Raw genomic sequence first — 13,945 nt, forward strand, 5'->3', positions numbered from 1 at the left:
GTGCCATGTTTGAACATATTTCAGGGACTTTGCATTCATGTCTACTTGTGTTAATGACAAATGTGTTTCCTGTTTGATTTTGAAGTTCCTGTTTGTCCCTAGATGGAGGATATTTTTTGAGTAACTATTTTCCAGCCATCAGCATCTACATGTAGACTCAATTTTGTCTTCCTTTTGCCTGTTTGCATCATCCTCACTACACAGAGATTGAACCAAATCATCTCTTTGAATCCATTGTTCAACACAATTTCTCTGTGCTTGAATCGTTGCCATGAATAAATTGGGTTTTGATTTTGCTGCTGGTTAGCTAAACAACAGTTGTGCAGTGGGGGATGATGGATAATTGACAGAGGGAGGTGGTTGTAGGCGTGGGAGTTGTTGCTGAAATCCATCTGTCAAGTGAGTTTTAAAGGCCTCTCCCTCAGGAACAACATGACATTGCCGTTCAGTTTTTACTCTTTCTAACATTGTTGCACGGAAATAAACATCTGTATACAACTATCATGTGTCAAACAGGTTATTTCACTCTGGGAATCTCACGAACAGAGGATGTTTAAATAAAAGAAAAGACTGAAATGAAAGGTTGTTGATATGGAGGCCTCTGTTAAATTATTTTGTAGCACTGAGAGCATGCAACACGTTTCATTCTGAATTCCGTACTTATACCATACATTTTAAGGAAATACGTCCAAAATGCACTAAATATCTCTTTGTTTGAAATACTGGATATGAAGTGCATCAAAAGCCATTTATTGGAGGGCATGTGCAGCATTTGAATGAAGCCAAAAGAAGCACTGCTATCTCATCTTTGCTGAGTTATTTGAGGCTGTTCAGACGACCTCAATGGAACCGGAGAGCAGATGATAGCTGGAAAGTGAGAGGAAGCTGGCTGAGACCATGTGTTAGAGCAGTCCGGGGGGCGGGAGGAGTGGTCTCTCAGGTGTCACGCTGTCTTTCACGCTGCAGAGCGGCACATCAAAGGAAAAGGTTGTGCTTAGGTGTTTGCTTCACGCATCTGCTTCCTTCCTCGTTTTATTAATTCTGCCATTTTCACTGTTAATGTAATTGCCCTAAATTGCTAGGGGTATACCATTACAGCGTACAGTATAATCTCATTCACTTCAGGCTCTGAAGGTAATAGAACAATTTATCATACTTTTAGTTCTTGTTTCATTCATTTCTAGCTTTACCATGCTCTCAAGCACTGCTTTTATTTTGTGTTATTCAGTATTGTGCTGCTGGGAGTTTGCTGCTGGGACAAATGTTTTGTACAATTTGATCTAATTATGGATTTAAACTGCGGCTGTAAGACACAATCTTGTGTACTCCCATACCCATGTCTTATTGAAAATGTATCAAAGCACAAGAAAACAGTAACAGGTTGTATGAAATTGTAGATTTTAAAGCTGCAACAATTTGTTAATTAATTGATTTGTCAACTATTTTGATAATCTATTAATCGCCATTTTTCAAGCAAAAATGCCAAACAGCTGCTATTCATATATGATAGTAAATTTAAAATCTTTTAGTAAATTAAAAATCTTTGGTTTTTGTGTATTGATCAGACAAATGAAGAAAATTGAAGATGTCACTACTTTGGGCTGAGGGAAGTTGTGATGAGTGAGCTTTCTGGCATTTCATAGATTAAAAAATCAATTGGTTATGATCATATATAATGAAAACAGTTTTAAAATGCTCTTTTTCCACCTGTGCCTGCTACAGTGACCAAATTTGTGTTTCATTTCATTTCATGTCATCTTATATAAGGTATGGCATATATTAAGGCACTAGAATACCATGCCAGTCAGTGAGCGCGACAACAATCATCTTTAGTTTGCTTTTCCTGGCCTTGACACCTTCAGGCTGTTAATGTGAATCTGTGAAAAAAAGTGAAAATTAGAGAAGCAATTTTCACTTCACATCACCTCTCCACCTGCTGTTATGTGTTTCGATACTGAGGCAATTTTCACACCTTCAGCTGCATATGGTGCGGTCATAACAGTAGTTTCACATCTTTGTTTTTAAACGCTGTAGCCTATCTCTTGAAAGTGGTATTTTTGTGATGTGTGATTTGCCTAAACCACATAAATCAATGGCCAAATGTGTCTTTTTAGTGAATTCATCCCCTCTCAGCTCTGGGGTTGTGAACATGATAATTTTATGCTTCCTCATAGCTGTGTGCTTGTGCGTGTGACTTTTCATTAGCTTTTTACTAAATTAGTCTCCAGCTGGCGAAACATTTGCTGATCAAACATGTTTTTAACACACTGTATCATTATTCTGACATATCGCGCATGCCCTTCTGAGCATTTCTTGTTGTGCTGTAACGATGCCACAACGCCACAATAAAGGGCGGGAGGGAAAGGGGAATTTTCCAGGGTTCAGTTTTAGGTTGAGGTCTTGTTTATAGTTTTTAAAAATGGCAATCCTCCCACTTCTCAGTACACACAAGCTGTCAAGATTTCTACAGTGGCAGTGTGTTTTTCCTAATGTGGTAACTTGCAGTGAAAGGTGTGGCTCCCCAGTGACCCCTCAGCTAACCACATAATCATACAGTAACTCTGTTTCACTGGTTTTATTTTGTTGACCACCGTCACATTTACACTATTCTGATGAGAAACACTATGACGATTAACAGCGTAGTGATGCATCTCCATAATCCAGTATTCTCTTCTATTTAGAGAACCAAATCCTGCCAACTTTTCAGCTATTTACTGTTTTGTTAGCTTTCATTGCTCAACTTTTCTCATTAAAAGCTGTCTTGATTCATTTTCAAAAGCTGGGACATAATAGTAGGGGTTGTATGTCTGTACTCTAACAGATATACTCATGTACTGGCAAGTAAAATACAAAGAAACCCTCTATGAGAAAATACATTAACTGGATATCTTTATGTCTCTCCACAGTCAACATTTAACATATTTAACTGGACTCTTGTTATGTTCTCTCTCTTTTCCCTCAGTGAACAGAGCATCTGCCAGGCGCGGGCCTCGGTGATGGTCTACGACGATGCCAGTAAGAAATGGGTGCCCATCAAGCCTGGGCAGCAGGGCTTCAGCCGCATCAACATCTACCACAACACTGCCAACAACACCTTCAGAGTGGTGGGCGTCAAACTGCAGGACCAGCAGGTGAGAGAAGCAAAATAAATAATAATTCTCCTCCCTCAGATGCATTTTTACAGATCACAAGTCTGTGATGCTCAGTGGAATTCAGGACTCATGAATTCCGTGATGTAGTTTGTAGTTCTTATCCTCAAACCGCCAAATATTTTATCATTAACGACTTGTGAGCATTCACGAGATCAAGAAGATATGATCCAAAAGTTGGTCGCGTTAGGCTTAAAATATCCTGCATTAGCAATATCACGCCATATCCATACAATTTGGGTTTATAACATTGAACACTGGTCGTTGGCTGAGGTGTTCATGTTTTTTGCTTTCAGCACAGTGCCAAGTCAGATATATCAGAGCTTTCAGAAAATCATAATATAGTCATATAGTCATAATCATGACTTGGAAGTTGGTGTAAAGCTATTTACAAGTCGCAAACTCGAGAGAGAGAGTTTAAACAGGTTTGCCAGTTGAGAAAAATTATTGTTGTGCTGTTTTTTTTAAGGCAGTTCTTTGGAACACTGGTACCGTAGAGGTTAGAAAATCAGTATGGAGCTGGTATAAAACAGCTGGTAAAATGTGAAGGAGGAAATAAATAAGAATCTCTTTCCACTCCCTGAACACCAACCTTTGACTGTAATACTTAATCAACAGTTGTCAATACCTCTCCTGCCTTATGAGTTACCAGTCAGTTGCACATGATCAGATCTATAAAACGTTTTAATTCACAGCTTAATTATCCCTCCCCCATTGCAGGTGGTGATCAACTACTCCATAGTGAAGGGCCTGAAATACAATCAGGCCACCCCGACCTTCCATCAGTGGCGTGACGCCCGCCAGGTCTACGGGCTGAACTTTGCCAGTAAGGAGGAGGCCACCACCTTCTCCAACGCCATGCTGTTCGCCCTCAATGTCCTCAGCTCACCCGACGGTGGAGGTAAGGATTCATCACATATGGTATGAATTAATCTTTTTGGTATTTTAATGCACACCTTTGACCACTATTGGTGTATCCCATTACACAGTCCTCTCTATTACCTTTTTATTATGGACATCCTTCATGAAGCGCTGATGCCCAGATTTGTATTTGACTTCTTGGGAGGCTGTGAGGTTTTTTGGAGACATTTTCTGAAATTTTAATCAAATTAAATGGCTCGTCTCAATAGAGACATGAGAGGCTGAAGTTTTTGAATCTTAAACTGGTGTTGGAAACCTGCTAATGGAACCTTAAATGCACTTTGGTTCAAATTACAACCGAGTGTCTGGAACTGTAAACTGTCATCTGTGATCCGTTTAATTCTATTTTTTGCTCTCAAGGTCTGGAAACCACAATCAAATAATCCACATAGTTTTGAATGTTTTCAGCAATGTTTTTTTTTTTTGACTGCCTTTACACTCTGTAATGGATACTTTCTGAATAGAGCTGTTAAACAGAATGTAGATTGTATACAGACAGCAGAAGCATGTTGAATATGATTAGGAATATTGAAGCAATATATTTAAACAGATATCAATAATCTAAATGATTGATTATATGTCCACAGTCAATACACTGCACTATTCAGAGCCTGTGTAACTACTTAACTAAGCTGTACTACCCTCTGCTGGTTAATAACATATACTGCAGCTACACTCTGCACACTAAACCAAACAATAATATTGAAATCAGAGGCTGGTTGATTGCTGACTGAAATTTGTCTTCTTTTAAAGATATATTATTATAGATATAATATTTGTTGTGGATATTTTCACTTACATTATGGTGCATTACTTTTCAGTGTTTTCCAAAGTAAAACATAACTCTGTATTGCAGGGAAGCAGCATGATTAGAGATGTAGTTAAATTGGCGGATTTGTAGTTTTTTAGGGTTTTTAAACATGGATATGAATAAATTCTGCTGGAATCCTGAACTGCACTAGCAACATCTTTTTTAGTTACTAAATAGCTTCTGACCAGCTCTGGTTACAAGCTACTTATAAGCTGTGTGTGTGTGTGTGTGTGTGTGTGTGTGTGTGTGTGTGTGTGTCTAGATATTGAGTGAGAATACCTTTGAGTGTTTTAACTGCGGTGTCATCCAACCCCTTCCTTGTGACCCTCCTATTGGTGGCTAAAATATCCCATGCGGAGCCTTAATGTCGGACCCCACCGTGCTCACATGGCAGCCCTCCTTTTTTTGGGTGCATTTGGATGTGGGATCCTGGGCCTCGTCATGCAAGGCAAAAGGGTCTCTGTTCCTGGGAAGCACTTCCTTACTTACTCAACCACGTTGTTTATGCTACTTCTTGCTGAAAGAAGTTGTGGCCATATAGAAAGTAGTATCATATAGTGCTGAGTGAGTTTCTCATTATGCTGACTCCAGAGATTTCACCTGGTGTCCTCAGAAGGGTTTCTTCAGCCATCATCATTCTCAGTAAGTGTTTTGCTGCAGAGATATGTGCCCACTAGCCATGCATGTTTTCCATGGTAAGAGAAGTTGAGCACCAGCCATTTTCTAACTATGATAAAAGTAGACTGCTTTTTTTGGTGTGAAGGTAATTGTGCATTGTTTTGTTTACAGTGGTGGAAACTAAGTACATTTATTCAAGTACAATTTTTAGGTACTTGTACTTAATAGTATTTCCCTTTTATGTACTTTTAGAGTTCTACTCCACTACATTTCAGCTGGAAATATTGTAGTTTTTACTCCTCTACATTTATTTGACAGCCACTTTTCCTAAACAAAAATTCTACATAAGAAATATATGATGAGCTTACAAAATACAATGCATTGCTAACTATATGCTAACTAGAAAGGGAGAGGACAGCCTGAAAATGATGAACTTAACAATGTATCTGTTCAGAGCAGGAGATTTACCAATCTGTAGTGCACTGGAAGTTAGTACTTATTTAAGTGAGACAGACAATCCTAAACAGCTCTAGTAGGCTTAGTATCAGTGACTTTGGGAAAAGTAAGGGAATTAAACAAGGCACCAGACACCCAGAGAGCATTGAGATTCAAAGAGCACAAATAAGAATAAAAGTGACTTTGAGACGTGTCATTTTTAAGGAAAGGTGGCAAAGTGATTATATCCATCTCACTTGTTGCTACTACTTCTGTTGTTAATCCGTCATCTTTTAAGTTAGTGGCTTTGTGAGTGTTTAAAGAGAGAATGGCAGTACAAGAGGGAGTAATAATTGATCTTCCTTTGATCACATTAAGACAACTCGCAGATATGCATACACATTTGTCGCCTGAGCTCCAATGAATGCTACAAGTCTGATCAGGCTTTCTCTTCCCCTGGGCTTCCTGTTTTTCCGTTGACCTTTACCATGGCAACAACCAGAGCCGTATACCATACAGTATGTCAGCACACACACAAACACATATGCACGGGGTGATAATTGTCTCCGTCACATCTACCTCATTAATGTATGCAACTCCCTCTTAGCATCAGATCCATTGTGATCTGCTTATTCAAGATGAGAACTGCAATTCTAAAATACTTAATTAAGCCTGATCAGAGCAAACAGTCGTCTTGCAGAGAGTTTCTTTGCTTTTAATCGTCAGGATACTTGTTAATTATAATGTGCAGCTTTGCAAGAGGAGCAAATAATTAGCATTAGCTAACAAGCACAGTTCAGGGAAGTGTCAAGGAGGAAGGGGAACAAGACATCTTCCAGGCATCACTTCTTTTCTTCTGTGCTTCTCATTATAGTAGCTCAACAAAAGAAACCAGGGTCTGCCGTGGCAGCCTGAATTGAAGCACGCCAGCCTTCTTAGTTATTGCCTGATGATGGAAAAACACTACTTAATGTTAAGGGTTTGGGGCAAAAGTCAAGTACATTTTTTTATATGGCCCACAATTACAAATTTAGGTAAACGGGAAAAAATGTCACAACAAAGGAAGAAACCTCAGGAAGAGTAACACTAGGTGGACAGACTTGCTGTAAGTACATAAAATAAGTTACATTATTCCACTTTTAAAAACATTAAAACTGTCTAATTATTAGCTTAAAGCACTTTTATTTGCCTGTGTAAAAGGTACTGTCAAGAAGTGTGTAGTTGATTGATTGGTTTAATTGATAGCATATAATATTAAAGCTACAGTGCGGGACTTTTACATATAAATAAACGTCCGTTACATTCAAGCCCTTGCCAAAAGAGTTCATACAATGCTGATTAAGCCAAGGACCACTAGTTAAAATCTCTCTCTATTTGCATTATAGGCCTTCCGGAGTTTTAAAATCTGGTAGTGATGTGTTATATGCCAATGATTGGTTTGCCAGAGCTTATAGGGGAGTGACTGTGGCAACAGCAGCAACTCAGTATGGCAGAGCATATATGTCATATCTTTCTGTCAGAAGGGAGAGTAAAATGCGCACTGCAGGTTAAAGTATTAAAAACAATAGGTTAAAAAGTTTTGTTTTTGGTCACATTATAGCCCATTGTTGTGCTCTGTCCGACAGTCAAAAGGGTTGAACAATGCATCGAAACAATCCCAGGTAGTTATAATCATCACTTTCAGTCCTCGCTGTGGTCCAGGCGGTGCTTTTCCAACTGCAGTTTGAAGCCACAGCTCTGCCTCATGTTGACTGCCCCCATTGCCCCGCCTGCCACACCTTTGCTCCAGACACAGCCAACAGAAATATCACCCGTGGGTGTTCTTGATGTGATATGTGATAAGCGCTCTCCCTGATTCTCCCCGTTAATAGCCGCCCCAGAATGAGGCTCTAACTCCGTCACTCAGTAGAGGGGGGGAGCTGAAGACGAGTCTGTAGTTGGTCAACAAACAAAGTGCTAAACTGAGATTATCATGTGGCCAATGGTGACTTAATTACAGTGGACAATAGGGACTTAAACGCTAATGAATTATATCTTGACCAATCCCAAGTATTTTATACTCAAGAATCCTTTAGCTCATGTTAAATGCGTTTTGATTTCAGATTTGCATGCTTCTGATATTTCTGTTTATTCCACTCTCTTAGATTCTTCTCTGCTGTGGTTTACAGTTGAAATTACTGTGGCTGTCAAAATGTTAAGCAAATTACATTATAAACAGCTTGTTGGCTCTCTGGGGCAAAGATCCTCACATGATGCCTGCTGTTGTCTGTTCATTCAGTAAATACAGCTTCTGTTCCTACACTCTCTGTGACTCTTTATATAAGATGATTGTGATTTTGAGGGCTTGTTTACGGAAATGTATCTTAAAATGACTCCCTATTAATCTCCCACATACACTGAGACTGAAAGACGTTACATACATGTTATTGGTTATAGTCCATGTTTAGACCTGTGCTGAATCCTACAGTAAAAACAGTCCAGAACGACACTAAACATTTTAACGGTATAGGGTGGCTATAAAGGCACACATCTAATAGAGATGAATAGAAAGTAAATGCAGAGTGACAAAGCTACCAATGCATTTTCATGCAGTGAACAGATGGGTGAGGGAAACTAGAAGTTGAAAGGAGAAGGAGAGGGGAAAGTTTAAAGAGACGGAAGGTGAGGTGTGATGGCTACCATGCCTCGGCCACAGCCTCACTGTCTGTGGTACACTCTGTATTGTGCGGTTGTTTGGCTTCTAATAGCATCTACTGCAGTAAAAGCCGATATTCAGTGCCAAGTGGGAGTTTTCTTAGCCTTTAGAATCTTTTATAAATAGAAAGTTTACACATAAAAGTAGAGCGGCAGATCAGCAGCTTAACTTAATTAGGAGTGCAGATGATGGCTGACGTGTGGATTTGTATTTTTATGTGGTTGATTTTTTTTTCGCCTTGTGTCTTTCAGGTCCAGTTGTCCAGCGTCAAAATGGGCCCTCCTCAGAGGAAAGCGAGGCACAGAGGAGGTATGATTTCTAACCGCTGTATAGAAGAGCATACATGAAGCTGTCTTTGCACAGAAAAGCAAACATTAAAACATATATTATTCAAATTCTGAGCATATGGGAGAAGACTTTTATGATACAAACAAAGCTGTCACGGTCATCTTTTTGCTGCTGCTTCTAATCTCTAGAAACCCCTACAAGGACAATGCAGTCATTGATGTTCTGATCATTGATGATAGTGTTATAAACAGAGAGGCAGTCAAACTACGCATTTGGCTTGATTTATTGAAACAGAAAGTGAGAAAAGAGCAGTGACATCCTTCCAATTCATAGGATGATGGAGCAACATCAGATGCACAAGGAGAGGGAGCGACGAACGTCAGGATCAGGTGAGGCTTAAACAGACACACCCACACCCAGCTATAATAACACACACTCTCTTACACACGCTGCTGTGGAGACCAACATGAATTGAAGGCTGAAATAGCGTTTGCTCCTAGCTACGGAAGCATTCAAAAGAAAACTGTCAACAACATAAAAAGTCATAGCACACTCCAACTGTCAATAGACAGCTGCGCTGGGGAGCAAATGGATATTTGCTCTGCTTTGTTTGTTTTTTTATTGAGGGAAATGGTCACTGTTGGGTCAGGCACACGTTACTTTCCCACAGCAAACAGGTGAATTCAACATTAATAAATTCCAGATTTCAGACCTTGATATGGTAGGTTCCTGGAGGCAAACAGGCTTTCCCACTGTCGTTTGTGTTAGTGTTTCCCGCCTTAGTTTTAACCACTACTCCCCAGTTTGTATGACCTTATGCTTTTTTATCCATGCACACATATAAATGTTCAAGTCTGCCCCTTTAATGCACATACAGACTTAAACATCCTCCTTTGTCCCTGCTGTCAGTGGCGATATCAGTGCCCCCCTGTCCCTGCAACATGCTCTACTGCCATCTCTTTCTTCCAGCTACTGTTGGGGGGAAATGCCATATGCTTTCTGACCATGGCTCAGTCATGTTGCATTCTGCTGCTTGTTTTGCTTTTTATGATATTTTGATTCTTTCTTATTTGCTATTGGCTTCTGTTTTTGGATTGCTCCTGATTTTCTCATCTTTACTTGCTTGGTTGCTCAGTTGGTTGCTTTTCATTCTTCTCACGTTTTTCTCTTTTCTTTTTTCCTTTGTTTGTTGCCCTCCTTCGTCCTCCTCCTCGTATGCATCTCCTCTTTCTTTCTGTCCTCTCTCTGTCTTTCTCTCTCTGCCCGTCACAGTCGTTTCCACTCTCCAATATAAAGTCTCCACCCCACCCACCCACCCAGACACTCCTCCTGAGTACAGACAGTACAGGGCTAGCACACTGCCACCCTCCTACGTCCGTGTGGCCTCTTCCTCTCCTCCCTCCTCCGCCTCCTCCTCTCCCTCTCAGGAGAAAGAGGCGGGGGCTGCTAGGGACAAGGCTCAGCTCTCCTCTCAGCTCTCCACCTCACTCGCCTCAGCCTTTTCCCCAGTCCAGGCAGGAGTGACCACCCAGGGCCGACAGGTCCGTCAGATCCCCCTGTCTCCTCCCACAGCAGCCCGCCACCTACACCTTCAACAACAACTGCAGCAACAAGACATCATGCTCCCCCCTAAACACGGCACCTGGTCCGCCTCCCATTTGCAACAAATGTACGCCCAGTTGCCCCCTTCCTCCTCCCCTCCAGTTATGATGGCCATGCCTGTGAAGCAGGGTTTGCCCTCACAGCCCGTCCTGCCGATGGCTCATCCCCTCCCACCCCTGAGCACTAGGATGAAGCCCCCACCTCTTGACCCGAGCTCCATGACAGGCCCTCACCAGTACCCCCAGCACCAGCCCCACCCTCACTCCAACGGCCAGCCAGACAACTCCTACTCTCCTCATTCTCAGCATCTGCCACTCACCCCACAGTACTGCGAGGCCGTCCCCATGCCTCCTCTGATAGGTCAGATAGCCCCAGGCCCCGCCCCTAGTCACCAACCCCAGTACGCATCCACTTTCCACCCTCAGCAGCAACAGCATCTGCAACAACAACAACATCAGCAGTTGTTCTACCAACAGGCCCAGCCCCCCACCACTACTACCTCCTCTTCCTCACCCCCCTCTTACACTGCCATGTCTGATGGGGGCTCGCCCAAGAAGACCCCCTCCCCCGTCCCCCAGCAGGCCCCCATGGTCAGCAGCAGTAAGTATGAGGAGGAGAGAGGAGGAGGTAGTCTCTCAACAGAGGGATGTTACATGTGTACTGTGTGTGTGTGTATGTGTTTGTGTCTCACCCATAGTGCTACACAAGAACCTTAAAAACACAAAATGTACCCGCCCATAATGCCCTTCACACACATAGTCCACCCACACAGGTGTTTTCACATGTTGTCTGATTAGACCTCTTCTTAGTACTGTGAGCACCACACATATAGGGTGAGAAAACTGTTATCAATTTTATATAGATATGGATATCTATGGATATCGCTACCCAGTTAACTTAGTAACAGTAATCTGACTAGAGGTCTAATCAGCCTGTATTTGAAATACGTGTGTGTGTGTGTGTGTGTGTGTGTGTGTGTGTGTGTGTGTGTGTGTGTGTGTGTGCATATAGCCTTTAAACTTTTTGAACAGTCTAGAACTCATTGACACTTTTATACGTAGTTCTCCAATTTCAGCACCATACAGCAGGTAAATAGGACTTTGACTTGTTGTACCACGAAAAGCACAGCTGTTATTAGTAACAATAAAGATGTCATGTGTCAGTGGGTCATGGTAGTGAGCCAGTGTGACCCTGAAACTGAAGCAACTGGATGGAATTCAAACATCATCAATTGTTATTTACACCTGTGCTTTTCTTACAGTGACATGTCAAAATGTCTTCTGTGGAAAAGGCCTACAACTCTAATATAAAAGCAAGAAACCTAGCAGCTATTATGACCCAGTATGTGAATGTTTTTGACCAGCCAAGTCAGCCACCTGACTTCAATCCTGCTCAACAGGTGTTTCGTGTACTGAAAACTATGCTGAGGAAAAATGCCACCATGAATGGTAGCAGTATTCTCACCAGGGGAAATACCATGTGTTTGCCAATGTTTATGGCTCATAAACTTCAGCAAGTCATTAACTCCAAGTGCAAGCAAATATTAAGATTACTTTATTTAAGGTTGTGTTCACTTGTGCAATTACTTTCTGTCCCCTAATATCAGAAGACTGTATTATACAGGGCTACAGTTTCTACACTGTTTATCCCTCCCCAAAGTCGGCACTTTAATCTCAGTCATTGTTTCAGTTGAAATCCAACGTGCTGGAGTACAGAGAAAACACAATAAAAGTGTAGTAAGTAAGTATGACATACATCTCTTTAGATTTACCTCCTGGTAGCTTTAGCTTTCCATTCATTTAATTATGCTCTGGAAGTCATCCCACAAAGACATTAAAACCTACTTGAAGTGATCAAAGTCCACAAAAATCAAAGTTTTGTCACCTTTATTTTGTCATCAAAGTAACATTATTGCCACGTGGTTATGCTGTTTGGGGCTTTTTTAAATTGCTCTTGGTTTTATTGTTTCATGTGGCTGCACCTGTCACTTTCACAAGCAATACTGCAAACGTAGATGTTGCTTGTTTGCAGCCTCTTTCTGTCCTGTGGGATAAGGTGTCACTGTAAGTACAGAAAATGAGAGGAGACAGAGATTTACATTAACATCTCTAAAATAACTAAAAAAGCAACATATTTTAGACCAATGCTGCCTTTGCTCTGCATGATCTGTCTTTAAGGCAGCTCACATTAAATGCAGCCCTGCTTCTTTCCTTCAGAAAATCGGTGTCAGGCCTTCTCATTCATTCAAGGTTAATGTGTGGCCTTAAGCAGTTTGTTGCTTTCAGCTATCTTGGATATTTGAGTTTCCCACCTGCACTTACTGAGCCCCCAAGGAGTTTTCAAAACCATCCCCATTTGCAACTGAATTACCGTAAGACAATAATATGTTGTTGTTGGCTAATTTACCAAATAGCCAATATCCCTCTCTCCATGGATATGACTACTGTAATGTGTAAATCATTTGAAGTTGCTGCACAAGTGCTACCCAGTGGTCAGCAGTCTTGTAGTAAACAGTTGTCAGGTGTTCATTATACAGTGAGAGAGCATATCATTCCTTCAGTCTTCATACAACTTTCCAAGGGGCAAGAAAGGTAAGTCAACCCATACCATCCATTAACCAGTATCTAATTCTGCCCCTCCCAGGCCCCCCTGTCTCTGCAGGTCACCCATCTATGCTTTCTGTGGCGCCTCCTCCAGCTGCAGTTCCAGCACCCATGGCTGGTCCTCCAGCCCCACCACCACCACCAGGTCCACCTCCCCCAATGGCAGTGCCCCCACCCATGCCCCCTCCACTGCCCACTGGTGGAGGGCCTCCTGGGGGCCCACCTGGGGTCCAGCACCAACCTTCAGGACTAGCTGCAGCACTGGCGGGAGCCAAACTACGTAAAGTGCATAGGGTGAGCCTCCATGGTGAAAGCTCAGGAGATGTAGGTCCAGTCCTTCTGGTTTTATTTAATCAGTCGTTAATTGTTGAAGCCATGTCATTGGTGTATTTCGTGGGAAGGAGGTAAGGAGACAAAGAGCACTCTCAGTCGAGAAACCTGCACAGCAAAAAAACTGAAGCCGATTTTAAAATGTGTTTTTCAGGATGAGAGCAGTCCGCCCGGGTCTAGTGGCAAAAGTGACTCCAACCGGTCTAGTGGTGGCAGTGGTGGTGGTGGGGAAGGACTGATGCAGGAGATGAATGCCTTACTAGCTCGCAGGTAAAACAGTCACACACACACCCATCACCTTTACCTTAAATTAATCATATCAGAGGAAAATACCTGTTCTGTCAGCCATTCTGTTCCACTTTACTTGCTGGAAATGGTTATCTCAAAAAGCTCTTGTAGTACTATTTTATCACTGTCTCAATCTTTCTGTACTAGTTACTGAGTTATTTGTATGTCTATGTCACATTTTGCTCATATACATGTTTCCTCCTCT

The 13,945-nt window shown here is 41.7% G+C and overlaps 2 protein-coding genes across 5 annotated transcripts in view; both read left to right on the plus strand.

The window, feature by feature from the left end:
- The window catches only part of evla (Enah/Vasp-like a), a 41,311-nt gene that overhangs the window by 24,113 nt on the left and 3,253 nt on the right, over positions 1-13,945 (plus strand). For all 4 annotated transcript variants that reach the window (XM_038729096.1, XM_038729095.1, XM_038729094.1 and 1 more), the window contains exons 2-7: positions 2,963-3,131; positions 3,870-4,050; positions 8,881-8,938; positions 9,251-9,306; positions 13,163-13,416; positions 13,607-13,722. In XM_038729096.1, coding sequence (XP_038585024.1) covers positions 2,963-3,131; positions 3,870-4,050; positions 8,881-8,938; positions 9,251-9,306; positions 13,163-13,416; positions 13,607-13,722 — 834 coding nt within the window. The remainder of the gene's footprint in view (positions 1-2,962; positions 3,132-3,869; positions 4,051-8,880; positions 8,939-9,250; positions 9,307-13,162; positions 13,417-13,606; positions 13,723-13,945) is intronic.
- On the plus strand, positions 9,315-13,151 carry LOC119910465 (ena/VASP-like protein). Its single transcript, XM_038729093.1, has one exon. It carries the CDS (start codon positions 9,859-9,861, stop codon positions 11,233-11,235), a length of 1,377 nt encoding a protein of 458 aa, XP_038585021.1. The 5' UTR covers positions 9,315-9,858; the 3' UTR covers positions 11,236-13,151.

The sequence above is a fragment of the Micropterus salmoides genome, unplaced genomic scaffold (assembly GCF_014851395.1).
Source record: "Micropterus salmoides isolate LMB-PRFRI ecotype aquatic unplaced genomic scaffold, ASM1485139v1 Ms_hic_scaffold_19, whole genome shotgun sequence".
NCBI lineage: Eukaryota > Metazoa > Chordata > Actinopteri > Centrarchiformes > Centrarchidae > Micropterus > Micropterus salmoides.

Bases quoted from the DNA above. Each gene is read 5' to 3' on its own strand.
- LOC119910465 (XM_038729093.1), top strand. From the start codon at position 9,859: ATGCTCTACTGCCATCTCTTTCTTCCAGCTACTGTTGGGGGGAAATGC.